The sequence below is a fragment of the Argentina anserina genome, chromosome 7 (assembly GCF_933775445.1).
Source record: "Argentina anserina chromosome 7, drPotAnse1.1, whole genome shotgun sequence".
Taxonomy (NCBI): domain Eukaryota; kingdom Viridiplantae; phylum Streptophyta; class Magnoliopsida; order Rosales; family Rosaceae; genus Argentina; species Argentina anserina.
The window spans coordinates 7,900,085-7,927,024 of NC_065878.1; the positions used below are offsets into that span (position 1 = coordinate 7,900,085).

At 38.6% G+C, this 26,940-nt stretch overlaps 4 protein-coding genes across 10 annotated transcripts in view; 3 read left to right on the forward strand and 1 right to left on the reverse strand.

Annotated features, from left to right (window-relative positions):
* The window catches only part of LOC126802949 (uncharacterized), a 358,993-nt gene that overhangs the window by 103,565 nt on the left and 228,488 nt on the right, over positions 1-26,940 (forward strand). The window lies entirely within an intron of this gene.
* Positions 155-3,442, reverse strand: LOC126802933 (uncharacterized). 5 transcript variants are annotated; one of them, XR_007673029.1, is made up of 2 exons: positions 843-3,257; positions 155-322 (listed from the first exon to the last, which is right to left on the reverse strand). XR_007673029.1 is itself a non-coding variant. In XM_050530654.1 (2 exons), exon 2 carries the CDS (start codon positions 2,523-2,525, stop codon positions 936-938), a length of 1,590 nt encoding a protein of 529 aa, XP_050386611.1. In that variant the 5' UTR covers positions 2,526-2,570; positions 3,362-3,442; the 3' UTR covers positions 694-935. The 5 variants fall into 5 exon arrangements, 3 of the variants coding, with proteins under 3 accessions (XP_050386611.1, XP_050386613.1, XP_050386612.1); XR_007673028.1 differs by lacking the exon at positions 155-322 and adding an exon at positions 358-685; XM_050530654.1 differs by lacking the exon at positions 155-322 and adding an exon at positions 3,362-3,442 and having other exon boundaries at positions 694-2,570.
* Positions 16,707-18,514, forward strand: LOC126802940 (phytol kinase 1, chloroplastic). The gene is made up of 5 exons (XM_050530663.1): positions 16,707-17,146; positions 17,382-17,449; positions 17,554-17,685; positions 17,792-17,907; positions 18,006-18,514. The coding sequence occupies exons 1-5, from the start codon at positions 16,802-16,804 to the stop codon at positions 18,305-18,307; spliced, it is 963 nt and encodes a 320-aa protein (XP_050386620.1). The 5' UTR covers positions 16,707-16,801; the 3' UTR covers positions 18,308-18,514.
* The window catches only part of LOC126802921 (nuclear pore complex protein NUP96), a 32,395-nt gene continuing 26,214 nt past the window's right edge, over positions 20,760-26,940 (forward strand). For 2 of the 3 annotated variants that reach the window (XM_050530636.1, XM_050530637.1), the window contains exons 1-6: positions 20,760-20,962; positions 21,210-23,794; positions 24,148-24,271; positions 24,615-24,763; positions 25,191-25,288; positions 26,067-26,262. In XM_050530636.1, the coding sequence (XP_050386593.1) occupies positions 20,827-20,962; positions 21,210-23,794; positions 24,148-24,271; positions 24,615-24,763; positions 25,191-25,288; positions 26,067-26,262 (3,288 nt within the window). In that variant the 5' untranslated portion in view covers positions 20,760-20,826. Of the gene's footprint in view, positions 20,963-21,209; positions 23,795-24,147; positions 24,272-24,614; positions 24,764-25,190; positions 25,289-26,066; positions 26,455-26,940 lie in introns of those variants that run through there. The other variant, XM_050530635.1, reaches the window with a different exon arrangement.

Consider the following 26,940-nt stretch of genomic DNA (forward strand, 5'->3'; position numbering starts at 1 on the left):
TTCAAGCTCGTACCAGTGACGAGGTTAATGCAGGAGGTATTAGATGCTGGTGTAAGGTTTTTCTTTTATTTTTCAAAGTTGTAATACCTCTTTGGAGCAGAATATTACTTCTGTAATAAAATGAAGGCATCAAAAATCTGGTTGTTGTTTTGCATTCACATCGACCTTGAGATATGTTCAAATCAGAATAAATCGTAGCTGGTTCCCTCAGCTTTCGACACAGATGTTGAATAAGCAAACTCGTCTCTCAACCTTCTCTGTTCCTCAGTGACTTGTAGTTTCAAACTTCCAATTTTCGGGACGAAACTTCTCGGTCGGGTTGCTGATACAGTTTTCAAATTTTGGAATCAATGAAACAAAATGTCCAAGTATAAGAATGCCACCAACATGATGTATAGTTTTTACTTCATATCAAGAAAGACCAAGATGAACAAGTGCAAATTAGCGAAACATATTAGTACAATGTTGTGTTGATTAAGAACCAGTCCATAAATCTCTCGACCAAACATTCTAGTGGTAAGTTTGGAAACAATTTACCACTGGCATCAACAAAAGCTCTAATTCATATGGCATCAAACTGTCAACTTGGATCATTGATCAATAAATTTCTTCAGTCAAGTTTGAAAGCACAACAATAATAATGTAGAACGGTGAACGGATGGAATCTGGTTATGCACAGAAATGACTGAAAAAAGAAACCAAGGGTGCGGTGCAATGCTAAAAAAAAGAAAGTGGAAAGCTTAATTTAGTTTTACAGATTAAAGCTGCCGATAACATAAACTAGCCTACATTTTAGCTGCTGTATTGATATTCTAGCCATAGACAAATTCACAAACACTAACCTCACCGCATTGGGATTTCATACCACCTTGCACATCAAGACCAAAGGTAAGCATGAAAACTGAAAGCACCAGAAGAACCAAAGACCATAAAACTCACTCTGCTGCAGCTTGTCCATTCTCATGACCATCTGTTTTCATCTCTGGTGATGTATCTAAATCCGTGTGAGCCCCTTTCTTGTCTTCGGAAACAAGGGAATCAGAAGAATCAATGGGGTCATGCTGAACTGCATATTGCGTCCCATTTCTGGAGTCTGAACTGTCACCAATCCTGTCGGACTCCCTCGTGCCATTTGACTCTTTGTTCTTCGTGGCATTTTCATTCTTCAAGTCCTCATTCTTGTTGGTATCTTCATTCTTCAATTCTTCATTCTTCAATTCTTCATTCTTCATAGCATCCATAGACTCATTCATTGTTAAGGACCTGGAATCATCCTCCACTTGAGCAGTGCCATTATATCTTAAGATCTTTTCGGACACATTACTCTCAGCCTTATCACTGGGAACTGTTGCATTAGAATCCGAGTGATTATTATCAGAAATGGTGTTATTAGTCTGTTCCACAATCAAGGTTTTGCCGGTAATTTCCTCTCTAGTAGTCATGCCATCCAATGTAACATTTTGAGAGAGACCTGACACGGATAAAGCTTCTGTTCCATTTGCCTGGTTGACTTCCGGTGAGCTGTTGCTCGCTTCTATGCTCACAATTGTTGAGTTACTGTCTGCTTCTGGTATGTCATCAGACTGTAGTTTCATAGTTGCATTTACAGCATTGGGCAAATTCTCATTGACTTTCTCCTCAGTAGCAGCCACACTTGCAGTGTCATTTCCAGCTGTCCTACCATCCAATAATCTTGAGCTGTTCTGATTTCCATTTAGATCCTCAGTGTAATTAGATTTTACCTCCTTCTCCAGAGCACCACTTCCAGAGTTCTCATTTGCACTTTCTGAACTTACTTCCTCAGTTTCAGTACTTATAACTTGGGCATTATGGGTCACTGCACTAGAGGCATCATCCCGCCTGTAATTTTCCTCTCGTGCCTCATGAGCATTCTTATCACCTCTGTTATCTTGATTCGCTGATGAGTTCTCATTGTCTGCTCGACCCATTCTCTCTTCACTCTCATTCCTCTCACCATCCTTTTCACCCTTCTCATCATCCTCCTCATCTTCCCTTTCTTTCTCATCATCTACAAGGTCTTCTTCATGGTCAGTTCTACCTTCTTTTTTCTCTTGCTCATTTTCATCTATCTCATCATCTCCAGCTCCTCCCTCCTCTTCTATATCTTCATTCTTATTTTCTTCCTCTTCTTGTTCTTCCTTCCGATCCTCATCTTCTCGCTCATCTGCTTCATGTTTTTGACCTTCTTCCTCTAGCCCTTCTACCTCATGCTTCTCTTCTTCGTCTCCTACAGTTTCGTCCTCCCCCTCTACCTCTTGTTTCACATTTTTACCGACGTCCTTGTGAGGAAGATCTTTCCTCCCAAGTTTCAGAAGCTCACCTTCACTCAGGGATCTGATTGAGGCTTTTGCAGATTTCTCATCCAACACCACTTTCTTATCATGGGAATGCTTGAGCTGATAAACCAACCAAAAGCAAACCCCGAGAAGCAGGGCGATCTGCAAAATATGCTTCAACTTGATTCCTTTGGTTCGGTGATTCCTACTTGGTGCCTTCTTCAACATGATGTAATTATCCTAGCAGTACACTATCCCAATCTTGACTTCTCCCTGCATACATGCAAGTGTAAGAAACCTGCCTACATGGTAATTCCAATACACTCCTAGTCTAATAATAAAACCATACGATATAAGTATTAACTCTACGATGCAAATCAAAGTGATCTTTCTACTTTTCACACGATTAAAACATGACCATCTCAGCAATTCATGAACTGTCAGTGACTTGATTACCATTACCAATTTAACATTCACATTCACTTTGCAACTCATCTAATATTCCTCAAATTAGATTCAGACACCAACACTATCTTAATAATACATTTATACACTAACTGGAGATGGCAAAAATAAAAATGATAAAGGAATATAACAACCTTGATATAGACATGCACAAACTGGAGATCACAAATGGAAAACGAATTAAGAATTTCCAAAACGATAAAAGACAAAAGCCCCATTCTTTTCTCATAAGATGGCTAACATATTTGTTGAAAATGAAACCCCATTTCCAGATATTTGGTCAAAATCAAAACAAAAGTGAACTTTAGAAAGGAAATCCTGACAGAACAATAAAGTAAAGCGCCAAGAACTCAGAAATCAACATCAATCAGAGTGAATAAATAAAACCCACTTTAGTCATCTACAAGCAAAACCCAGTACCCAAAACAGTAAATCATGAGCATCAGAATTGCCATACAACAATGGGAGAGGTAGATATCCAAAACATTAGAGAAATCACTGTACCATATGAAAAAAAAGGGATATTTGGAATGAGAGACTGCAATGGAAGGGAACAATATTGAAAAGGACATGGGAGAGATGGGGGAAGAAGAAGGAACCTGAGATGCAAGCGGTGGGAGTCAAAGGCGTGTTGAGTTGGAAATTGCACTTTGTGTTGAGAAATGAAAGGAAACTTTTTTAAGGTAGTGAGAGAGTGAGAGAGTGAGTCATTAATGAAGTGGAGACTGATGGGTTCCATTTCCAAAGAAGCGTAATAAAGAAAAAGTAAAACGTAACTGCTTCCTGGTTACCTGCCCTAGTTATTTACCTCACATGCCACAATTTATAATATAATAATAATGATAAATACCGGAATAATTTGAAGAATAACGTTAACTTTATTAAATAATAATGGAGTTTATATATAAGCATTACATAGACTTAAATCTCGTAAGATCTGAATATATCTCTAATAAAAAATGTAAATAAACTAAGACACACCCAAAGGTACAATAGTAATTCTCCTGAAACACTCTTTTGTGTCGCATGTCTAGGTTGCATGGCGCATAATGTTGTCTCGGTAAAAACCTTATCAAGCAAAACAAAAACCTCGTGGGTAAAACAAAAGCTTGATCTAATGAAAAGAAAGCAAAACACACCAACTGCTAATGATCTTAACATATAATGTAGACTCCCTCTGAAGTCTACCAAACTCTAAAGTTCTGCTAAACGACGCATGAAAGTGTTCTTCACATGTTTTACAAAAGTATATTTAGGCAAAGACTTACTGAACAAATCAGCAACATTAGATTCTGAATTCATTTGATTAATCTGAACATTCAAGAACTTTTGTTGTTGAACATAGTAGAAGAACTTGGGTAGCTATGTTTGGTGTTGTCTCGCTTGATGAAACCTAACTTAGTATGCTCTATGCAAGCAGCATTATCTTCATAAATGCACATAGGTTGACAAGTTGTATAGACTAATCCACAAGAATCACGAATATGACGAACGAGTGACCGTATCCAAACACATTCATTAACTACTTCATGGAGAGAAATGATCTCCGCGTGATTCAAAAAAGTAGCAACAAAAGATTGCTTAGTGGATCTCCAAGATATCTCTGTATTCCCAATGGTAAACACATAACCAATTTGAGACGAGCCTTGTGCATCAGCATAACCAAGTAGGAGGTTGTTTGGAGTCTTTACATTGGGGGAAGAAGCAAGGAAAGGTTAAGTCTTGCTCTTGGCACTGTGAGAGGCTGCAACGCTGTGGCTGCCGGCGGCGGCTCTACCGCATGTGATTGTGCTGCCGAGGCTGCCGGCGGTGACTGTGTGAGGTGGCACAGACACAGTGGTTTCTCTGTTGTAAGGATATAACAATTACATGTCAACGGAACCTGTCAAGTACCGAAACAAATACTTGATACCATTCCAATGACGTAGCATAGGCGCGGAGCTAAATATAGCTAATAAGTTCACTGTGAAAGATATGTTTGGTCTAGTGCATTGAGCTAGATACAATAGTGCCCCAATTGCACTAATGTATAGAACTTCAAGACCAAAAACATCTTCATCATCATCTTTAGGACGGAATAGATCATTCTTAATATTTAGACTTCGGACAACCATGGGAGTGGATAATGAACTGCATAGATTCATATTGAAGAATCGAAGATTTTCTGCGTATAATTCGATTGATGGATAAGGATGCCTTCAACCTTATGCACAAGTTCAAGGCCTAGACAAAATCTTGTCCTCCCTAGGTCCTCCATCTCAAATTCTGACTTCAAATAAGACACGGTCTCTTCAATCTCATCAAGAGTACCAATTATGTTCATGTCATCAACGTAAACCGTAACGATGAGGAATCCGAAATTTGTCTTTTTTATGAACACACATGGGCATAGTTCATCATTTTTATAACCTCTCTCTTTCAAGTTTTTGTGCAACCGATTGTACCACATTCTTTTCGGATTGTTTCAACCCGTACAATGAACGACATAATTTGACTGCATGAGCACTCAGTGGTCTGGAGGCACTTGATAGCAGTAAAGGTAGTCCATTTGGAGCTTTCATATATGGGCAAAATTTTAAGAACATTACATCAACTTTGCCTCACTAATAATTAAGGCGCATTAACTTTGTGAAATAAGGCTTCAGTACATGAACTAACAAGTTAAACCCACTTTTGGTACACGCTGTTAATAACACCGTTAAGTTTGTGTAATTATTCATCATTAATAGGGTAGTTTGGTATTTTTCTCTTTTGCTTAGAACTCTTTCGAACTACTCTCATCAGTCTTATATACCTGCAACCGACCCGGCCACCTCTATTTTCCACATAGCTTAATCTTATACTTTGTGAATTGATGTGGTTGTATGAAAGATGTGAGCTGGTGGTGATGCTTAAAGGAAGTAAAGGCTTTCTGCTCAGATTTAGGGATGTTTATCAATCTTCCCCATTAATCACTCAATCTCCCTCATTGACTACCTACTGTCCATGTGCATAACTTATGCTATTCTTCAATCCGACTGATTGTTGTAATCATCAATTACATACTTGTAATTATACCTATTAACAATCAATTGTAGGATGATGTTGTATCAATTAGACTCCGATGGAAATGTGTCTCTGCATCACTTTAATGGACCAGTCCTCCCACTGTGTATAAAGATTGAGATTTTATGGGCAACTATCTTTCACTTAAGCTACAATAGACATGGCAAGCAGGTTGACCAATTTGCCCCTCAAATATGACACTTAACATGAAAAGTTAACTGACATGTATAAGAATGATATTGAGTTAATTAGTTCATGTACTAAAGCATTATTTTACAAAGTTAATACACCTTGATTATTAGTGAGCCAAAGTTGGTATATTGTTATTAAAATTTAGCCTTCATATATATCTATGCCTCAAAATACCTATAGAGACAAGCTGTGATTACATTTATAAGATGCATATTTAGTCTTACGAACACTACCAGACTAATAAGGTAGCGGAAGGTAATGATGTCCATAACAGGAGAGAAAAAATCTCCTCATAGTCAATACTAGGTCGTTGTGAGAATCCTTGCGCCACGTTTCTTGCCTTAGAACGCACGACCTTGTTCATCTCATTACGCTTACGAACAAAGACTTATTTATGTCCAATAAATTTGACATCTCTTAGAGTCAATTCAACATTTCTGAATACTTTTCTCTTCTTCAATGTGTCAAGTTCTGTTTGGATTGCTTCCTTCCACTAAAATCAATCTACTATGTGTTCGCATTCAACTATATAGCAAGGTTTAACGTCATCTTTAGATATGATCTCATGTGAGACGGAATAAGCGAAAACATCATCAATGCGTAGCTCGATTTCGGACCAATTGCTCACTTGTATAATTCACTGAGATTTCGTTGTTCTCTGGTATCAAACAAGGTTCCATAACGTCTCACGGTAACACTTGAGTTGATTTATAGACATAGCTGTAATAAAATACAACCTCATACTATGATGATTCATCGTTGATGACGTGTTGTGCCTTGGTTATTCTTCTTTCTAGGTTATGAATCCTTAGAGTTTTTCGGGCTCCCCCTTTTGCTCTGAGGAGCCAAGGCCGAAGCAGCTCCTGCTTGGACTGTCTCGTGCCTTTGTCATTTGCTTCTTTCTAGGCTTTGAATCCTTAAAGTTTTATGGCCTCCCCCTTTTCCTTTGAGGAGCCGAGGTTAAAGCAACTTCTGCTCGGACCATCTCGACACAATCGCCACAAAGGGCACCAGCAGCTGGGCACCGTCCCACTGTCACCAACAGTGCTAATTCCAGGAGCTTGTCTTCCATGCCCGTATTCGAGAACATCCAACTGTGCCAGTACATTTGTAGTAGGTATGTTTGATCTTGTCACTCTAGCAATATCTACAAAGCAGTTGAACATCGAATCCGCGACTTTCTAGAGGTCGATAATGCTTTGCACTTCTAATCGTGTCTGAGGACCCATCTGGTATGTACTAAATACTTGATTTGCCACGGGTCTGAAACGAATAAGTATCGATGCATGCAACATTGCATATCCCTACGCAGAGACGGGCATATGAGTACCCATAACCATTGCCCGAGCAACAAGTTGAATACGTTTGATATTAGCCTCTACTAGACCGTTCTGTTAATGAAGATGAGGAACATGATGTTGAACTTCTATCCCAATAGACATGCAGTAATCATAAAAAGTCTTGGATGTGAATTCTCCAGCATTATCCAATCGAATAGATTTGATAGGATAATCAGGGTGGTGAGCCTTAAGTTTGATAATCTCGACTAATAACATACAAATGCAATATTCCTTATGGATAGCAAAGCGACGTGTGACCAACACATCAATGCATCAACCAATATCATACAATATCTAAAAGGCTCGCATGCCGATTACATAGGTCCATAAATGTCACCTTGAATATGTTGTAAGAATGGAACGTTCTCAGTTGAAGCCTTAGCAAATGAAGGACTTCTTTGAAATTTAGCAAGAGAACAAGCTTTGCAAAACAAATGATGGACATTAGAGATGATCATAGAGGCATTAGAAATAACGGGAGGCATCACAAGCCCATGTGAAGGAGGGGACGCCGGCGGCGGCGGCATGAAAGCCATGGAGCTTCCAAGAGGGGCAGGCTCAACCTCACCATGTGGAGCACGGTTAATGTGGTCCTCCAATCGCTTTCAGAACTTGAAAAATGGATAACCGTATGAATTCTTAATCATCATATCACATCCAGGGTGCCCGAGACGGGCTTGCAAAAGCATATAAGAGTCTGAATCACAAAAATGCATATAAAAGTGTGCAACCGCATATGATTCAAAGATTCGAATGGAAGTAAGATACAAACTATTCCCAAGACTCTTCATCTTCTCTAAAATACGGCACTTGCCTGCTTTCTCAAAGGTAACACAAATATATTCCTCTCCATTCACAAGTATTGAAGTGAAAACCATTGACACGTATGTCCTTAAAACTTAGCAAGGTGCAGCGAGACTTCGGCGCATAAAGAGCATGAACGACGTTGAGAGTCGTACCATTAGACAACATGAAAGAAGCGACACCTCTTCCTTGAATGATGGATTTGGAGTCAATCATTGTAGTCATCGAAGAAATAGGAAACACTACATCTGTGAACAACTGAATGTGTCGTAGAATAATGTAGGTGGTTCCGCAATTAACAAGACACTCGATTTCGCAGCGGGACATCTACAAAATGACAATTAAGGAGTCAGTGACACGGTAAAAATTTCTAGACAATACACCGTAGAATATTGTAAGAAGGGGATCAGAACAAAATGCAATCTCATCAAGTGTATCACATGGAAATAGTACTACATTCTTCAACTAAATAGTTGGTAAAACATGGTATTAAAGCAGTGAAATACCAAACAGTAAGTAGGATGGTAGAAACCATCCAAAAATGGTGTGAAAACAAAAGAATGTCGGTGAATGTAGACAACGGACCTAGAGAAAACCAAAAAACGTAACCGAATAATTATGTCAAAATAACTCAAAACCAGGTGAAATTTCGACTGAGAAAACGCAGCAGCAAAATTATTGGAAATACGTTGTAAAAATTACGAAAATCGACAGAAAACTAGCCGGTACGGGGGCCGGAGCAGCATAACCGGTAGGGAGCGCCGGCAAGCGGGCAGAAATTAGTCAGAAAGGCCAGAAACTGCTAGAGATGTGAGCCCTTGAAAAATTTCTTTATTTTTCCGATATAATTGACATACTTACTGACATTTTTCCAAAATGTCAAATTTTTGGTTCTTTATTTTTGTGTTAGACTACGCATCATCCCGAGCGCAAAGGTATTCGCGAAACATTTTTCTGACGTTTAGTTAATTTTATTTGCATTTACGAAATTAACGTTGCTTAAATCGTATTTTCAGAAAATGTCTGTCCCACAATTTAAACTCAGCCCTTGATCTCCATCTTTCAATCTGGGCCGTTGGTTTTCCTTTAAAGGGAATGCCCAACCCTTGCCTCAACCCAAAAACCAATCTCCTTTCTCTCTCCCTCTCTGTTTCTCTCTCTTCTCTGTTGAAACAGAGACTCGTTACCGTTGTCACCTTCTTCGGCGTGTAGCGCCGCCGTTCTGCCACCTCTGGCCGGCGTACCACCACCATTTTCTTCCTCTCGACAAGCTCTTCAAGACCCAGTCCTTGCATGTCGAATTTAAAGTGAGTTCCGACGAGTCCGAGTTTCGAGGCAGTGAGGGCCGCTGTCAAATCTGTCGAGGTTCGGCGACTTCGTAGAGCTCCTCTTGGTAAAATCTTCTCCTCTCCTCGTTTCCTAGCTAATCTGATAGTTGAAATGGAGATTGCAACCTAAAGTCTTGACATTTCCATTTTTTTTGTCTCGGCAAGTTCTTGAACTCCGACGACTGTGTTCGTCGTTTACAGCGGTGAGTTGATGCTTCTTGAATCGTGGTAGAGCTTAGAGTAACTGTAGTGAAGTCTGGGAGGTGGAAGCAATACCGCAGTAGCTTGGAGGCGATGAGATCAAGTGCGGGACTTCGTAGAGGTATCAAACGAGCACCAATCTCCTTGATATCGGTGTTGTTATGATCGTATTGTTGTTTCGATTCTTTTGATATGGTTGCATGATAAATTAGGAGTGTTAGAAACCGGATTTTCGGCCGGAATTGAAAATCAGACACCGAAGGGTAAAAACTCTGGTTTTACAGTTTTCTAAAGTTACCCTTTTACTATTTTATTACCCTTGTGAAACGACCTTTCTACCCCTGTTGACTTTCAATAACTGTGGTCATATCCCTATCAGTAAATAAGTTGATAACTTACTGTTTTACCCAAACAGTAATTAATTTACTTTTTCCTTAAATCTCAATTCAATTTTTTTTAGGTTTCTTGATTTAAATCAAATTAAGGAAAATTAGTAACCTTTCTCTAAAACGTAATTTTAGCTTTACGGTTAAACCTTAAACTCGATATCCGCCCAGATTGGAAATCGAGGAACTCTTAAGCGTGAGGGATTTAAATGCCGGAAGAATAAATTTAAGATTCTCATTTATGGGTCATTCGCGACTTAAATCTAAGATATGAATATCTATAAAACAAATTCACACTCACCTTTAGAAAAGTCAACTGATCATCTCGAGACTTCGACTCGGGTAGTCAAACTAGTTAAACTGACATTCAATTACTAAATTGACTAAAAACGTCATGGAACTTACTTTCCTATTTTTTCATTATTATTTAGCTATGAGACGAGCTTGAGGGACGTGATTCTACTCGAAGTGAGACTTGGGCGCGGACTTCAGCAATGCTATATCAGGTAGGGTGAGCCAATACATTCCGGGTTAGTGGTTTTCTATATATAAAATGTATATGATATACGTATTTATCGCATGCTTGCATTTATTTGCACTTTTCTTTGGTCGTTATCGCTCGAGATTGACCTTTTATTTTATGCATGATTATAAGTCGGTGATTCCGTGTACTGATGTCTAGCACCGCATGTTTTATTAGTAAATGGTGAATCACGTGTCCTGATGTCCGAGCACCATGATTTATCCATGGTGATTTCACTGTCTTGATATCCGGCACTGTGTGGCTTAATACTATAGTGATAACCGTGTCATGATGTCTGGCACCGTAGTTCATTATTGGCTCTCGGTTTGCCCGAAGGCAAACCTTAGAGTCGGTCAGATTGGAAATACCCCATCTGCGTACTTGATATTTCGAGCTGAGTCACATATTTTATATCTGCATGATTTTACTTGACTTGTCCTAAACCTTACGAGACTTGTTATAGTCTCGTTTCGACTTTTGTTACGTGTTTCTACGATAACAGTTTTATATATATTGTTATATTTATATATATGTATATATAAATAGTTTTCAAACCTAACTATGGTTGGGTCGTCTCACCTACATCGGGTTAGTGAGGACGAGTGCTCACCCCTACTTCTCAGGTACCTGGCAGTCGATTCGCGAGGACTTGGACTAGGTGCTAGTGGCGTTGCATTGCTCGTGGTTCACTTTCAATACCGAGGAGCCAGCTTCCGGTGTGACTTCTTATTTACCTGATCTTCGTTTCTACTTCAACAATCGCACGATACGTACTATGTTACTTTGCATTTTCAGTCGTGCGGTTGTTCCCTTTGACCCATATTTATTGGGATGATGTGTTTTTCTCTTGTCATATTTGAACTTTCATTTTATTTGCTACCTTTCTCTTATTCGATTCAATTACTCGACATCAATATTAACCATATAAGCATCGTTAGTAGTATAAAGCAAGAGGGTATCGTTCACAAACTGGGGATCCACTAGGGCAACGAATCACAAACATTTAACAACGAATTCATAAGAGATAAAATAATTTGATAGTTATGGATTATAAGTATAAAAACAGAAAATAAAACCTAAACTAATATATACATGTGATCAACCAAATCACACAAACATCACCAAACAAAACGTCACAAGTAGCTTCGAAATCATAGTCTCATCCTATGCAAACACCGAGCCTTAGCGGACAAATATTGAGTGAACAAACAAAAACCTAGTGCCGAACTATGTTACTTAGTGCATCCTTAACTCGAAAACATGGCCTGGTAATACTATCTTAGTGCTTAGAAATTATAAGGTAACATGTCATTCTCAATCTTACTACTTCATTGATTCATCTCTTTTCTAATTACTTAACGCATCTTAGATAACAAACGAATCATGGTTAATTCCTAGTGATTCCTAACAAGTCAAGCATGTCACTTATTTTAACAAGTTAACAAAAACACTTAAGAATCCTATATGCAAAACTATATCTTAATATTGAATTACTGAGTTTCCATTTTCTGCTCTCAAGCAGTTTCATTCTTGTGTATTTTACAAGATGAATATTAAGTTCTTGAATTTATTTTTTGGATTTAGTTATTACTGGATTCATAATCATTCAATATATTTAATATCCTTGAATTTGCTAGACTGCTGAATTTTTTTTATCTGACATGATATATGCTTCTTTTCAGGGTACATAATTTGGTCATGAAAGAGCACACTGAAAAGGTATGATTTATTTGCTATCAATCTGAATTCAACCAAACTAGAGAATTGCTTTATTTAATTATAGAGTCAAAATTTAATATTACTAACTTGATCTCTCTTGCTTGGTCTCTATGTTTTCTTATCCATAATGTTTCTTGTCCATACTTAAAGGGTGTTGCTTTCTACCTCATTACGATTACTATATATTTCAAGTATATATGAAATGCAGTTCATATGATAGACATAAGAAGATTATTCTATTTTCCTCAGAATTATCATGTGTTTTTTTTTATGATCAGTTTTATAACTGATTTGGAGTAAATTGGTGAAGATAATGTGCTGGTCTTGTTCATTTTCTCTTCCATGTATTTTTCTCTAGTGATATTTGTCTTCTTAACACACAGGTACTCCTTGGATTGCCCAGATTGTGTCATTGCAGGTTGTTAGTATCAAAGAAGAGTTGCAGGTGCTGGATGAAGAGTCCTTGTGTTTATGTATTGATGATTAAATTTGTAGTTAGTATTGTAGTATGAATTTAGAATACAATACATTATACAATATAGTAATTACAGGTGCCCACTAGCACCTGATTTTGTTTTTTAATATAACTTCACAAATTTGCCACTGATATCAGTAACATTCTAAAGCCACTGATGTTTATTAGTGTGTAAAACCTCATTAGAACCTCTTATAGAGGGCACTGCTAATGCAATTACACACTAATATTAGTGTCCATTGGGGAACTTGTAGTAGTGAGAACCATTGTCTATGTATGAAAGATAAACAATAGTATTTACAAATGAGAAAACTAAAAAGAATTGTTCCATGGACCAAATGACAATCCAAATGAAAAAAAAAACTATTGTCAGATGAATTACATACAATAGTCAAAATGAGAAAAGCCATTGTCAACATTAATATCAAAGCATTCACTAATAATAATTACAATGCTCTTTTACCAAAAAACATTGTTTCTTCTGGTGTTTAGACAATGACTCTTTTAACCATGTCCATTGTCTGAGTTAACTCTAGACAATGCTTTTTGTGCATTGTTTGAACCATGTAACAGAAAATTGTTCAATAGACAATGGTACACCTATATATCAGACAATGGGCAAAAACCATTGTCAACCTTGATTTTTGGCCTAGTGGATCTCGGGTTCTTCATCCATATGATTTGATTCGGGTTGTAGAAACTTCTTGTAGGCGGAGTATGACTTGATCATTTCTTTAGTAGCTCGACAATTGCGATTAAAATGCTTGAATGAGCCACATGTGATGTATGGAAACTTGCCATGACCGGAGCTGGAGGCAGAAAGAGGTAGATAGCCTCCATGGGAGTGGCGGCCTCCCTTAGAGGGTGTGGCACCGCCACCATCACTGGTCCAAGTGTTGGACTTAGGCCAAGAACGGCCTTGTTGCCTTCCACCACGAGAATTGTTGTCTTGTTGCTAGTATGGAGTGTTTCTCGCTTGATTATCTTGCTTTGGAGATTTCCCATATTAGATTGTGGCGTAGCAATATTTTTAGTGCCAAAATGTCTATTATTGTTGTTGAGGAATATCTGAGAATGCCTCTCTTTCTTTGCCAAGAACGCCATTAAGTCGGTGAAAGTTCGGATATTCCCTTCCTCTAAATGAGTGAGGTACGTATGAGCTTGAATCTCATAGTTGATTGGAAACGTGTCCAAAGTCTTGTAGAGAAGATCTAGGTCGGTCTTGATGACATCAACGATGCCACAGTCAGATTGCAGACATAGCATATCCTGATTGAAAATCATCCACTCTCTTGAAGTCCAATAGACAAATGTTATCCCATCTAACGGTCAAATTGGGGAGAAGCTTATCATGACGTTGTTGTACCACAAGCGAAGTTTGTTCCATAGTTCTTTAGGATCTTTTAAGTTCAAATATTACCTCTTGAGAGTAGCATGGATGTGACGTCTCGTGAATATGAGATATTGAGTCTTGGTCATAGTGGCAAAATAGTAGGAGGGTCGGCAAACATGCCTTAGATCTCTTGGCTCTCATAAGCGAGCTCCATGTCGGAGACCGAGCGGTGGTATTCCTTGCCTTCAAGATCAAGAAGGCCAAATTCAGGTTGTGATGGCAACGACATCTAAAAAATAAATACAAAATCGATTAGATTTAAGTATGACATGAATTAGAAGGGGTGACGTATATGGTCACAAGAAAAATTGATGCAAATGGCAATACTCACAATCGCACCCAAAACAACGGTTCACTCAGGCGACCACACGAGATTGATTAATTTTTCTTTGAAAACAATCGTGACTCCCCTAAGACCGTCACAAGAAAAACATCGACTAAAAAGAAGAGTGGTGAGTTTTCTTGTTTGGCCTCATCCGGGGTATAAGAAAGGTGGAAGATTGAAGAAAGACGAATATTACATGATATAATATATCCATATGTTCAAAAGTGGGAACATTAATTAAATGTTACATTTGAAAGATTAGATAAGGCGGGAGTAGCTTCTCTTGAGCGAAGTTGTTGATTTTGAAGTTCGCGTTGCTTGTGAAAATATGCTGGAGGATTAATTTTAACAGCTTTGATGCGGAGTCTTGCGGGGCAAAAAGTTGATTTTGCGAGAAAAATGCGTATGAGGCCCTGCGAAGTTTCGGGGCTGTGTGTAGAGGCTCCGGGGGGTCTGCAAGAGCTGAAGGGTCGGCAGTAACTGCAGGGGCACTGAGGGGATCTGCCGGAGGGGTTGCGGCGGTGCGGTCGAAGGCTAGGAAGCCGTGCAAGGATGTTGCCAGCGAGGAGCGTTGACGGAAAAAGTCATCGGAGACTTGAGACAAAAGTGGTCAGTAAATAAAAGAAGAAAATAAGGATTTTTCTATTCGTTTTTCTATGGCTCTAAAAGTTAAGGGTTTTTAGGGCAAAATGCGTGATAACGTGATTAAGTATGATAGGTACGCGAATAATTCGAAGAATAATTGTAATTTTATTGAATGATAAGGGGGCTATATATAAGCATTACATAGACCTAAATCTTATAGGATCCGGAATCCTGATCTATTACAGAGATGTAAATCTATCTCTAACAGGAAACATGAATAGGCTAAGATACACACAAATGTAGAATATTAATTATCCCGGAACAAAACCCTAATAAATAAGGGTGTAAAACAGGAGAATGTATAGCAGTAATAATATAAAATAATTTTATTGATAGATATGAGACTTTTATATAAGCATTACATCAAATATTTCATTTTGAATCAGGGATTAGATAACATTCTCCTATAAATATTTCATTTACCTAGTTTATAATTAGGACAAGATTTACTCGGATATTACAGAGAGTAATTCTCCTACAACAGTTGTTGAATTACTACCAAATGTTGAACATGTTGGACATAAATGGGTCTTTGTTCGGAAGCTGAATGAAATGTGTGGTATAAAGCATGACTTATTGCTCAAAGATTCTCCCAGTGCCTTAGAATTGACTATGAGGAGATGTATTCTCTGGTTATAGATATTATTACCTTCCGATATATGATAAGTTTAATAGTTTCAGAGAAACTAGACATGCGGTTGTTATATGTGGTGATTGCGTATATTTAGGGGGATTAAGACTTATTCATAATATTGCATATTCTAAAAGAGAAACAGCGTTAGCTCTCTTCCATAGTTGCTTCTTTATTGCAAGTACATTCAGGCCAAACTTATTCCCATCGCATTTTCTCTAAGTGAGGAAGGAGAGGAAGAGTCGTATCCTCCAAGTTTGGACTCCTCCTCTTATTAGATGGTTGAAAGCAAGTATTGATGGCCCATTTGATGTGGGTTGTCGTCAAAGAGGTATTTGTGTAGTTTTTTGGGATTCTACATAAGCTATTGTAAGTTGAATCAGTTGTCGTGTTGAGCATGTCACGACCCCTGAGGTGGTGGAGGTATTAGATGGTTGTATGGCGAGTGCTTTTGCGGTGAAGGTCTGCCTCATAGTATGTTTGAGTCTGATAGACTGTTTAAAAGCTTGTTCGGGCTACTCAAAATCTACAATTGGATGCCTATGCTTTTAGGATGATTGTTGGGGATATTTTCTGAAATTTTGGAGGGCCTTATCACCTCCTATTTTACTCATGTTTTTAGAGAATGCAATGTATTAGTCCATAAGGCTGCGGAATGGGTTCTTAGGAGTGGTGTTTCTATAGTTGGTTTGGGAACAATCCTCCCAACTTGAGAATTTTCTTGTTCATAATATATCGTCATTTCTTAAAAAAAAATCTCTTTATTCGAAAATACAAGTCAGCAAGACAGGCTTTACTCTAAAATGAGATGTCGCGCAGAGGATGTAGCCATGTAGTCTCTCCATGGCTCCACGAGTCTATTCTTGCTGCAGAATAAGGTTAAGTGAAAATGGAGGTACAAGAACGGGACTTTATACGTCATGTTAAACAGTAGAAAGTGAGAATTCAGAGCCACACTCACTCTGCTCCAGCCTCCATTATTCCACTCTCAACTCAACTGACTTGGTCTCTGTCATTCTTGATTCCATTTCAATGACCCTCTTGTTCTTCACCCCATCTCGCCACCCCACCACCACCACCACCTCCACCACTTCGTTCTCTATCCTACGCCCTCCTCCTTCTCTCAACCCACTTCCATCCTCCTCCTCCTCCTCCCTCTTCTTCTCCCCCACCTCCCCATCAACACGACTTCCCCTCCACATCCTCTACCGCCCCTCCTCCCTTCCCCTCCTCTCTCCTCCACGCGCCGCCGCCTCCTCCTCCGCCGCCGTCGATTCCCTCTTGCATGATGCCTCAGCCACCGCCCTCGTTCTCGCCGGCGCCTACACTCTCGTCCTCTGCTTCGATTATCTCACCAAGCGAGACCTCCTCCAACAGGTCGTCTCTTAGTTTTCTTCAATTCTTCGTCTTTGTTTTCGTTTTGATTTCATTACAATTGTGCACTTTGAATCTTTGGTTGAATCCCATTTTTTTGTCATGTAAGGAAATCACAGTGAGCTTTTAGTACAGACATGAATCACATGATGATATGAACAACTCAAAATCATAAGGGGTGTAGTATTATGTGTTGTTTACAGTTCTTGTTTTCTTATTAGTTTACCTTCTATGTCAGAGTTTGAGCAGAAAATTGGTCCACATATCATCTGGGCTGCTCTTCATGCTTTCCTGGCCAATTTTCAGGTAACCTTTGTCACTTGTTTTGCTACTTGTTTCGAACACAAGTTTGCTTGATTAGTAGACGAGCTCATCATTTTGATTCTAGAATACATTTTGATCCTAAATAGCACGTCAACAGAAGCTCGTTACTTTGCCACTGTGGTTCCTCTCATTAATGGCTTGAGGCTTCTTCTAAGCGGCCTCTCCTTGGTGCCCAATGAAGGACTAGTCAAATCTGTCACTCGAGAAGGAAACCCAGAGTAACTTCCTCGCTTCTAAACTTTATATGCAGCTAGTTTAGCTATATCTCTTAAACCATAATGTGGACCATAGTGTGGTTTAGCTCGAGTGTTTTGTCATTTGCAGAGAATTACTTAGGGGACCGCTGTATTATGTTCTTGTACTGATCTTTTGCGCCCTAGTGTTTTGGCGTGAGTCTCCGGTTGGAATGATCTGCTTAGCAATGATGTGTGGCGGTGATGGTAACTAGTTTCCACTTTCTTCAGCCTAATTAGTCTGTTTCTTGCTCCCTGCATTAGTGCATTACAATAACTTATTCAACTTCATTTTCGGTTCACAGGTATTGCTGATATCATGGGCAGAAAATTTGGGTCTATAAAGATCCCGTATAATCAAAATAAGAGTTGGGCTGGGAGCATCTCCATGTTTGTTTTTGGGTCCTTGGTTTCCCTTGGGATTCTTTACTATTACTCATATTTGGGGTATTTTAATTTGAATTGGACGCAGACGGTGCAAAAGGTTGCATTTGTTTCTTTGGTGGCTACGGCAGTAGAATCCCTTCCAATTACAGAGGTAGTGGATGACAATATATCTGTTCCATTAGCAAGTATGGCAGCCGCATATCTAACTTTTTGTTTGTAGCTTTTCATACTCAAATTTCATCCCTAAATACTTAAATCATCCGATTTTAATTTCAAGATCAGTTTGGTCCTCATTTTAGTTAGCTTGTTGACATATGGGAATCACTGGTTGCGCTGATGAGACCTTGCTCAATCTGTGACCATGTGTTCATCAATTTTTGGAATTTCTAATGGTCATCTTTCTTTATTGATGTTTTGACTGGAATGCTAGTTTTGGAAGAGGTGTATCTCGTTCAATACCTCTAATATGATTAAGAAAGTTTAGTTGATAATACCAAAATCAGTGTTGTTAGTGTTCAGCGCACTCTAATATGACTGGTATCATTAGCTTCTTCGACAAACTACAAGGTAAGCACCAGTGTTATGAAATGGACTGAACCTGGTTGTTTGATTACCAGATTAGTTGAATGCAAATACTCTGCTTGACTTAGCTTGTGATCCTGGTAGTTCAAATTATTTTCAACATATCTGTCACTTACTTAGTCGGCTATGAGTCTACCAGTTGCTACATTATTCTAACTTTTATTTGCAAAGGAGTTGCCAAAATGCATATGTCAAACTTCACTTTGGAGATTAAGGTGGCAGTTTTTATTTTATTTTCACATTTTCCAACCATGAATTTGTGTGTTATGAGAACTATGCATACCTATGACTATGAGTTTTGATGATTTACCCACTTCTTCGTTCCAATTCTACGTGGTCACTTATAACTCTGAACTCATTTCCCTTCAGAGTACTAACAATCATTTTCAATTAGCTTGAAGAGTTGATGATTTCAACAATCGGGTATCTAGGCATAGGACTCAATTTTCTAGTGTAGCACGGCAAGGAACTAGGGGTAATCAACCAAGAACAAGTAAATTTGGCTTTCAGTTTGTCTCGTGCATTACACATTGCGTGCCTAGATAGGCAAATGCATAAATGGTGTACTCACAGCTGCCTCCCCTTCCTCTGATGGCAACCAAAGAAACAATAGAATTCGGCTCCAATGGAGTCACTTGAAAAGCTTTCGGTTTGTCGAATTACAAACTAATTGCGGGTCTAAAATCCCTATTGACATCTCAGAATATTTAACAAAATCGTTATCGCTTGGTTTCTGAGTGATTGCATGCTAGAACGAGAGAATTTGGCTCCGATCAAATCCCTTGAAATGCTTTCAGAATGCACCATTCAAGTCTAGCATATCTACTAACCTCCTATAAGATTTTACAAAATCGTTAGTGTTCAGACTTTTTAGATGGTATAGGAAGGCGAAGTTTCTCTACTACTCACCTACGGCAAACAAAGAAAAGAGAATCTAGTATTGATACCAAAAAAAAAAACTCGAAATACTTCAGTTTATCGCACAACACATAATTGAAGTGGTAACGTTAATGCTGCGATGATGTGATTCTGAAAATACAAGATAGAACAACAACGAGTAATAGCAGCGGAATATATAGAAGAATGTTACTTTTCTATTGAACAATTCATATTACAATGATTACACCTTAATCAATGATAATATTATTCTCAAAAGTAAAAATACTTCTTACTTGATAGTCACAATCAAGCATGAAACAACCTCACTAAGATCGTTGCTTCAAGTGTCGATACAACCTCACTAAGATCGTTGTAATCACACGTACTTCGACTTCACTAAGCTTGTCGATGATGCCACTAAGGTCTTCAATGGAGTCACACATATCTCCTAGCACTAAGCTCTCCTTTTTGTGAATTTTCTTCTCTTTGGTTTCACCTTCTTTCTCCTCTCTTTTTTTCTTGTTCGTGTATCTCCTAGAGGCCACCCAACCTACTGCCTATATACATCATATATATAACAGCCACATGTATTCCCTAACCCTAGGAATTAAACCTAACTTCCCTTCCTAATACATCTCACATAGAAAAGGAAAAAATCCATATGAATATGGAATACACCTTTTATTTTGAATCCTTTTCTATAACAATTCCCAAACACCATTTAACTAAATATATATTCCCAAATATATATCAATCTACCCATAATCAAATCGGTGGAGACTTATTTGGTAGGAAAAACAAACCATAATCTTTTCCTAGTCCAATTAGGAAACAACTTCAATTCTCTTTTTGCATATCAAATCTTCATGACTTGTCCTCCACACCTTTGGATCTTCATCAACTATATGGAGGCCAATATATGTACCTTCAGATTCTGTATTCTACCCTACATTTCTCTGCCCCTCCTCCCAGAGAAGGTGAAAATTGTTGGAGGATCTGTTACCCATGACTATAAAGACGTTGTAATTCCGTTTTAAAATAAGTGGAAATAGAGATCAGACTTGATGCCTAGCTGAAATTTCTATGCATTTTAACATCAGAGAACACTATAGTGCGTTACTATGAGCCAGGGTTATTTTTGTCTCGTAGAAATTACGATTCTAATCTTTTTCTTTTCCTTTCAAACCCGATTCGATTTTTAAAAAGACCATAAACCCTCTCTTCTCTGGGTTCCGAGGCCGGAAAAATCAAATTAAAACCCAGGCGACGCCACTCTTCATGTTCTCTCACACTTCGCCGTTCACTATCCGCCACCATGGAGGCTGCCACACCTCAACCGCCGCCGCTCAATCCCTGTCCGATTCCACTCCGCCACAGCTCGAACCAGACCTCTTCCACGGCGGCCATCATAAGAGTAAGAAATCTCAACACCTCTTTAAACTAATCTACGCTTATTTCACTCCCTCATACTTGGCTTCGCTTAAGCTCCAATTCTCTGCGATTATTGTTTCAATTACTCGTTTCCCTGCTATTTCGAAGCTCAGAATTTACTGTAGGGTTGGTTGTTTATTGCCTCATATGATTTAGGGTTTTTTCTTTTTTTTTTTCCGTATCGAAAAAAATTGAATTAGAGTTGGTGTTGTGATTCACATTGCTGTCAGGGACGCTTTGTGAGCTTTATAGTAATATTGTGACTTGCTCTACCATGGGAGTTGATGCTGAAGCTCGGAGTTCGCTAGTTTCGTGTCAGCAGAAGAGGAGAAGGACCGGAGTTCGGTCGGTGGAGACTTTTGGTAGTGGTAATGGCGGTTCGTTAGCATACCTGCCGACTCTTGAAGCGGCTGATTACTATATGCAGCCTTCCTTGGCTGAATTGGCTGCGCGAGAGGGTATGGATCCGGGTTATTGTGCCCGAGTGTTGGACTTTACGGTCGGGAGGTTTGGTTATGGAGCCGTCAAGTATCCTGGGGAGACTGATGTTAGGTGTTTGGACTTGGATAAAATTGTGAAGTTCCGGAGACATGAGGTGATTGTGTATGAAGACGAGAGTGGGAAGCCTTTGGTTGGCGAGGGACTTAATAAACCTGCTGAAGTGACTTTGATGATACAGACAAGACTGCCGTGTGTTGACCGGAGGCGGAAGGAGAATATAGTGAAAATATTGAGACAGAGTGTGGAGGGGCAAGGAGCTCATTTTGTTTCGTTTAATCCGGGAAATGGAGAGTGGAAGTTCTTTGTTAACCATTTTAGTAGATTTGGGTTGAGTGAAGAAGATGAAGAAGACATGATAATGGAGGATACTGATGCAGCTGAAGATCCTCCGGAATTGAACCATGAAGAAATGTCTGAGGCGGATGAAGGAAACCCAATGGCTCCTACTGGAGTTGTGCTTTCGCATTCTCTTCCTGCTCATCTTGGGCTTGATCCCATCAAGATGCAAGAAATGAGAATGTTGATGTTTTCTGATATGGACGAGGAAGCCGAGGAGTTTAAAGAATTACATGCACAATATAATCCATCATCTGGTAAAGAATACTTGACATCTCCTTTGCAAAATGCTCAAAGGATGAGTTATCGATCTACTCCACCGGCCGTTCGAAAGACACCTCTAGCATTGCTTGAATACAAAAACAGTAATTTTGACTCAAACTCTCCTGGTGCAATTCTAATGGCACAGGAAAATAAAGGCTTGCCATTGAAGACGCTAAAAGAAGGTTTTAAGCTTGATCTCAATAGAGAAACGCCAGTAACTAAAAAAAATTCTCGTAACATAGTTGATGCAGGTTTGTTAATGGGGAGGTCATTTCGAGTAGGATGGGGCCCAAATGGAGTTCTTGTGCATACTGGCATGCCAATAGGCGGTAATGGTTCCCAAAGGGTGCTGTCATCTGTAATTAACATAGAGAAGGTTGCTATTGACAATGTTGTCAGAGATGAAAATAACAAGGTTTCTGCAGAACTTGTTGAAACAGCTATCACTTCTCCATTGGAGCTTCACAAGGGACTATTTCATGAAACAAAAGAAGTTGAAGTTGGATCGTTCAGTCTGAGACTTCAGAAGCTTGTGTCCAATCGGTTTACACTATCAGATATATGCAGGAGCTATGTAGATATTATTGAGAGACAGCTGGAGGTTCCTGGTTTATCTTCCTCTGCTTGTTTGGTTTTCACGCATCAAATTATGATATGGGAATTGATAAAAGTTCTTTTCTCTGAAAGGGAAAATGGAGGAAAACTGGAATCTGGTGCTGATGATGAGGAAGAAATGGTGCAGGATGAGAAGCCCCCTTCACATGAAACCGAACCGGAAGCATTGCCTCTTATTAGGAGGGCTGAGTTCAGTTACTGGTTGCAAGAAAATGTGCACCATCGAGTAGAAGAAATCATCTCATTGAATGAGACAAATTATCTAGAATCCATATTATTACTTCTGAGTGCGCGGCAGCTGGATGAAGCTGTAGAATTGGCTGCTTCTCAGGGAGACGTGAGATTGGCTTGTTTATTAAGTCAGTCTGGTGGGTCCATGGTTAATCGTTCTGACATTGCACAACAGCTTGAACTTTGGAGGATCAATGGACTGGATTTCAGTTTCATTGAGAAAGATAGGATAAGGCTTTATCAGTTGCTTGCGGGAGATGTCCATGGTGCTTTTCGGGGTATTGAAGTTGATTGGAAGAGGTTTTTAGGGATAATGATGTGGTATGGCCTAGCACCCAACACTTCATTACAAGTTGTTTTTAGCACATACCAAGATCTTCTTAATGAGAATAAGGCTCCATACCCTGTTCCAATTTATATTGATGGACACTTAGAAGTGGCGGTGGATCAGAGTGCAGAGAAACGTTATGACCTATCATATTACCTTATGATGCTACATGGCAATGAAGATAGTGCAGTTGATTTCACGAAGACCATGTTCAGTGCTTTCTCGTCCACATATGATCCACTTGATTACCATATGATCTGGCATCAGCGTGCTGTGTTGCAAGCAGTTGGGGTCATCAGTGCCAATGATCTTCATGTTCTTGACATGGCATTTGTTTCTCAGTTGTTGTGTCTTGGGCAATGCCATTGGGCCATCTATGTGGTTCTTCACATGTCCCATTGTGAAGACTTTCCATATCTTCATGCTAATCTTATTCGTGAAATTTTATTCCAATATTGTGATTCTTGGAGCTCACTAGTATCACAACGCCAATTCATTGAGGACTTGGGTATTCCTAAAGCGTGGCTTCATGAGGCTATGGTAAGTAAATTCCTTCTTTCTTTTTCTTTTTTCTTCTTTCTTTTCAATTTCTTTGATTCAAATGTGACCAAGCCCCTTCCTTGTGCCCTTTGTTCTATCATACTGAAACCTAAATATTTTTGCTACCTTTAGGAAACTAGTGTAAATTAACTTTAGGTTCTCTTACAATTTTGGTCAGATGTATGACTCTATTATATTCAGTTTGAAACTTTTATTGAATACCCATACTGTCGTGACTCACTATGTATCTGTGACTGTTTTGATCTGAAGTTTAGAAACTGAATCAGTTTTCTTGGTCGTCTTACTCAGATCATACAATTCTCGTGTTGAATAATCTCTTTTGATGATTGCAGGCAGTTTATTTCAATTATTATGGGGAACTTTCAAAGGCACTTGAACACTTTATTGAATGTGAAAACTGGCAAAAAGCGCATGCTATTTTCATAACTTCTGTTGCCCACACATTATTCTTGTCAGGTATGAAATAACAAATACTATGTACAATCTGCTCACTCTTTTACGTCTTTCTAGACAAATATATACAAAATGTCACAACTCACTTTATTATTCTGCCTGGATGTACTTAGATAAAGGGTTATATATGTATAAGTACACATTTTATATGTACCTGATCGTTTCCTGTTCTACTTCTGTCTGGGGTATTTATTACTCAAATGCAGCCACTGCTTTTGTAAATGGGAGAAAGTAAATTAGTTGAATTGCCCATATTATTGATGTTTTAAAATTAAACTAAACATCACTTCTTCAATTGCGTGGATGAAATTAACCTTTTTTTGTTTTTGTTTTTTTCTTATTGCAGCCGAACACTCGGAAATATGGAGGCTGGCAACTTCCATGGAGGACCACAAATCAGAAATTGAAAACTGGGACTTGGGAGCTGGCATCTACATTTCATTCTATCTAACAACAAGTTCGTTGCAGGGAGCTGATGATGCCATGAGTGAACTGGTATGACAGCTTGTTATATCTGATAATGCTCTGATTCTAATTATTGGGTAAATTTGCAGCATCATCGATCTTGCCGTTTTTTTTTTCACCATTAAGAATTGTTTCAAACACAAATCTTGATAGTTATTCTTAATTTTTTTTTTTGTTGCTTGTCATCATTTAAGTTTAGGATTGTGTTATGCTTATACTTCAGTTTTCTACATTTGGTTAGGAGGTGGAAAGTAAATAATGAATATAGATTGTCTATTGAATGGCACCTCTGCAGATAGACACGAATGAATCCGTATAAGGAGAGGGATATAGATTGAAGCCTCTTAATGAGATATTGCCACATCTTTGTTGAACTGTAGATCCAAATTGATGCTATAGTTCAGTATAATTGTTATATTTCTTTCTCATAAGTGTTTCGCTGTACTATCTATTGCAGGATTCTGTTGACAGCAAAAATGCTACTTCCAGAGAGTTTCTTGGTCAGTTAAACCGGTCTTTGGCTGTTTGGGGTGCCAGGCTACCAATGGACGTGAGGTATGTTTAACCTTCCTTTGATTAATCCTGCATATGTTTTGTTACACTTTCACTACATCTCTGTTAGTTGTTTAAAGTACAATGCCCTGGAAAGTGATGTTGTCATTGCTTTTCTTATTGGACTTTACGATATTTTATCATATTTATTGGAGTTTAAATTTTGTGTCTGACTATAGATTTATACTTTTATAGTAGCTCCACTTTGTTATTTTATTTTAGTTGCCACGCTTCAACAGGGTTGTGTACTATTACCCTTATGGTGTAGAGTACTGTTCACAGATTAGTTTTTATATCTAGATATTGATGCAGGTTGAAAACTAAACATTGACACACCATTTGGGATCCTTATGTATATGTATATATCTAATGGAGTAAAAATACTGTATTATCTCAGCATGGATGTCACAGCATCTGCCCATGTTGTGCATGCTTTGCTTTTTTATGATTCTTTAGTTTCTCACTGATTTGAAAAAACTTCAACTAAGATGAAATTGGATGACTGACTCAATGTTGCCATTAAAACAGTTTCAAGAAATATATAGGAATAGGTTGGTAATGCTCACTCAGTTATTTCTTTGTTCTCTAGTATATTTTCATGTCTCATGTAAATGTCATTTTTTTATCATAATCCCCTTTGTTGGGGATTTTCATGAACAGACATACATAGTTGAATGCAATCATCTAATGCATAGATCAGTTGAAAATATTTTCCCTTCTTTTTGGTGTTATACTTGCTGGGTTAAATCATAAATGTGACCTTATAACCAATGTGTAACAGAGTCGTGTATTCAAAGATGGCGGATGAGATATGCAACTTGCTATTGTCTGATATTAGTGAGGGCCCAACACGAGATGTTCAGTTAAGTTGCTTTGACACTGTTTTCAGTGCGCCCATACCTCAAGATCTTCGCTCAAATCATTTGCAAGATGCAGTGTCACTCTTTACATGCTTTCTATCGGAAGTTGCTACATAGGTAAGCCTTCCCCTTATGCAGCGCTTAAAAAAAATCTGAGTCCTTTGTATTGAAAAGTTGGATGGCCATTGATAAAATTGCCCACACCTTGTTTGACTTGAACTTGTAAGAAGGCTGCAGCACCAAATCATTATTCCTTTGCACTTTGTTTTCCCATTTCTCTATATAATTGATGATGATCACTTTAGCAAATATTGTTAGGTAGGTTAAAATGGAGAGGGTACTCAGATAAGTCACTTAGTGGATGACTCAAATTTTGTCTATGAATCCTAGAATATTTTGACTAGGAGTAGGTAGTGACTAATGAGGTGATTGCTTGGCAATGGTTGATGATGCATCCGTGTAGCAAAGAAGCTAACTACTGGATTGTGAGGTTTTTGATTAACGATATCGGAACTCATTGCCTGGTAGTATTATTGAAGACCAAAAATATTGCTTGGATGTATTCTTGAAGACCATTTCTTACTATAAAATTGGAAAGTATTAGTGAGAACATAGGTACTGTGATTTATGGTTCCTCTTACTGTAATATATGCCACTCATTTACCATATAGCTTTCACTGCCTAATAACATTTAGGGTTAACACTTCACTGGCTGTTCAGCCTCGTCACTTGGATAAATGCATTCTTCATCTCAGTATTGTTAGACTTTTTTCTTCTTGCTTCAGGACTGAGGAA